General features: G+C 41.9%; 1 protein-coding gene across 1 annotated transcript in view; it reads left to right on the forward strand.

Moving 5' to 3' along the window:
* LOC147471675 (uncharacterized) overlaps nucleotides 1-2,500 on the forward strand; it is a 4,172-nt gene that overhangs the window by 427 nt on the left and 1,245 nt on the right. Inside the window, exons 3-4 of the mRNA XM_086537695.1 lie at nucleotides 253-460; nucleotides 1,084-2,500. The exon at nucleotides 1,084-2,500 is cut by the window's right edge and continues 1,245 nt beyond it. Coding sequence (XP_086393821.1) covers nucleotides 253-460; nucleotides 1,084-2,500 — 1,625 coding nt within the window. The remainder of the gene's footprint in view (nucleotides 1-252; nucleotides 461-1,083) is intronic.

The following is a 2,500-nucleotide window of genomic DNA, read 5'->3' on the forward strand; positions in this document are numbered from 1 at the left end:
CCCGGTTATCGATTATAGCTTATAGGAAAGACCATATCCTTACATGTAGATTGTGATACCATACACATGATTGATAACTAAGGAAGTTTCGCTGTGAATCAGGCCATCCAATTATTTTGTAAGTCTAGTAAAAGCGTTATCCTCTTATCCCAGATTTACAATATATATATATGATCGTACTTTATATCATTAATCGTATAAAACTGACTCTAACGACTGATATATAAAACCTGCTTATCCTACTTCTTACAGCCGGGAGAGACAAGCATTTGAAGGACTGTTTCCCTCAAATTAAGGAATATTTCCACATTCAGAAGAATCATGAAATGTCTAAGGGATTCAATGAATCCGAAATGAATGAATCATCTGAGTCCAAGAAATCTGAGTCGGATGGATCTTTCGAATCGAAAGAATCCTATGAGTCGAAAGAATCTACTGAGTCGAAAGGATCATCTGAGTCGAAAGGATCTGAGTCAAAAGGATCATCTGAGTCGAAAGGATCATCTGAGTCGAAAGGATCATCTGAGTCGAAAGGATCATCTGAGTCGAAAGGATCTGAGTCGAAAGGATCATCTGAGTCGAAAGGATCATCTGAGTCGAAAGGATCATCTGAGTCGAAAGGATCATCTGAGTCGAAAGGATCATCTGAGTCGAAAGGATCATCTGAGTCGAAAGGATCATCTGAGTCGAAAGGATCATCTGAGTCGAAAGGATCTGAGTCGAAAGGATCATCTGAGTCGAAAGGATCTGAGTCAAAAGGATCATCTGAGTCGAAAGGATCATCTGAGTCGAAAGGATCATCTGAGTTGAAAGAATCTACTGAGTCGAAAGGATCATCTGAGTCGAAAGGATCTGAGTCGAAAGGATCATCTGAGTCGAAAGGATCTGAGTCAAAAGGATCATCTGAGTCGAAAGGATCATCTGAGTCGAAAGGATCATCTGAGTCGAAAGGATCATCTGAGTCGAAAGGATCATCTGAGTCGAAAGGATCTGAGTCGAAAGGATCATCTGAGTCGAAAGGATCATCTGAGTCGAAAGCTCATCTGAGTCGAAAGGATAATCTGAGTTGAAAGAATCTGAGTTGAAAGGATCTTCTGAGTCGAAAGGATCATCTGAGTCGAAAGGATCATCTGAGTCGAAAGGATCATCTGAGTCGAAAGGATCATCTGAGTCGAAAGGATCATCTGAGTCGAAAGGATCATCTGAGTCGAAAGGATCATCTGAGTCGAAAGGATCATCTGAGTCAAAGGAATCGTTTGAGTCGAAAGGATCATCTGAGTCGAAAGGATCTGAGTCGAAAGGATCATCTGAGTCGAAAGGATCATCTGAGTCGAAAGGATCATCTGAGTCGAAAGGATCATCTGAGTCGAAAGGATCTGAGTCAAAAGGACCATCTGAGTCGAAAGGATCATCTGAGTCGAAAGGATCATCTGAGTCGAAAGGATCATCTGAGTCGAAAGGATCATCTGAGTCGAAAGGATCATCTGAGTCGAAAGGATCATCTGAGTCGAAAGGATCATCTGAGTCAAAAGGATCATCTGAGTCGAAAGGATCATCTGAGTCGAAAGGATCATCTGAGTCGAAAGGATCATCTGAGTCGAAAGGATCATCTGAGTCGAAAGGATCATCTGAGTCGAAAGGATCATCTGAGTCGAAAGGATCATCTGAGTCGAAAGGTTCATCTGAGTCGAAAGGATCATCTGAGTCGAAAGGATCATCTGAGTCGAAAGGATCATCTGAGTCAAAAGAATCATCTGAGTCAAAAGGATCATCTGAGTCAAAGGAATCGTCTGAGTCGAAAGGATCATCTGAGTCGAAAGGATCATCTGAGTCGAAAGGATCATCTGAGTCGAAAGGATCATCTGGGTCGAAGTTACCTTCCGATGAGTTAAAGAACTCATCTGAGTCAAAAGGATCATCTGAGTCGAAAGGATCATCTGAGTCGAAAGGATCATCTGAGTCGAAAGGATCATCTGAGTCGAAAGGATCATCTGAGTCGAAAGGATCATCTGAGTCGAAAGGATCATCTGAGTCGAAAGGATCATCTGAGTCGAAAGGATCATCTGAGTCGAAAGGATCATCTGAGTCGAAAGGATCATCTGAGTCGAAAGGATCATCTGAGTCGAAAGGATCATCTGAGTCGAAAGGATCTGAGTCGAAAGGATCATCTGAGTCGAAAGGATCATCTGAGTCGAAAGGTTCATCTGAGTCGAAAGGATCACCTGAGTCGAAAGGATCATCTGAGTCGAAAGGATCATCTGAGTCAAAAGAATCATCTGAGTCAAAAGGATCATCTGAGTCAAAGGAATCGTCTGAGTCGAAAGGATCATCTAAGTCAAAAGGAACTTTGTTGAAGGAATCTTCTGAGTTGAAAGGATCACCTGAGTCGAAAGGATCATTTGAGTCGAAAGAATCATCTAATTATAGGGAATCTTCTGAGTCGAAGGAATCTTCTGAATCGAAAGGATCATCTGAGTCGAAAGAATCTTCTGAGTCGAAA

Source organism: Penaeus japonicus, unplaced genomic scaffold (assembly GCF_977035675.1).
Source record: "Penaeus japonicus unplaced genomic scaffold, GWHDUDI00000001_assembly GWHDUDI00000006, whole genome shotgun sequence".
Classification (NCBI taxonomy): Eukaryota; Metazoa; Arthropoda; class Malacostraca; order Decapoda; family Penaeidae; genus Penaeus; species Penaeus japonicus.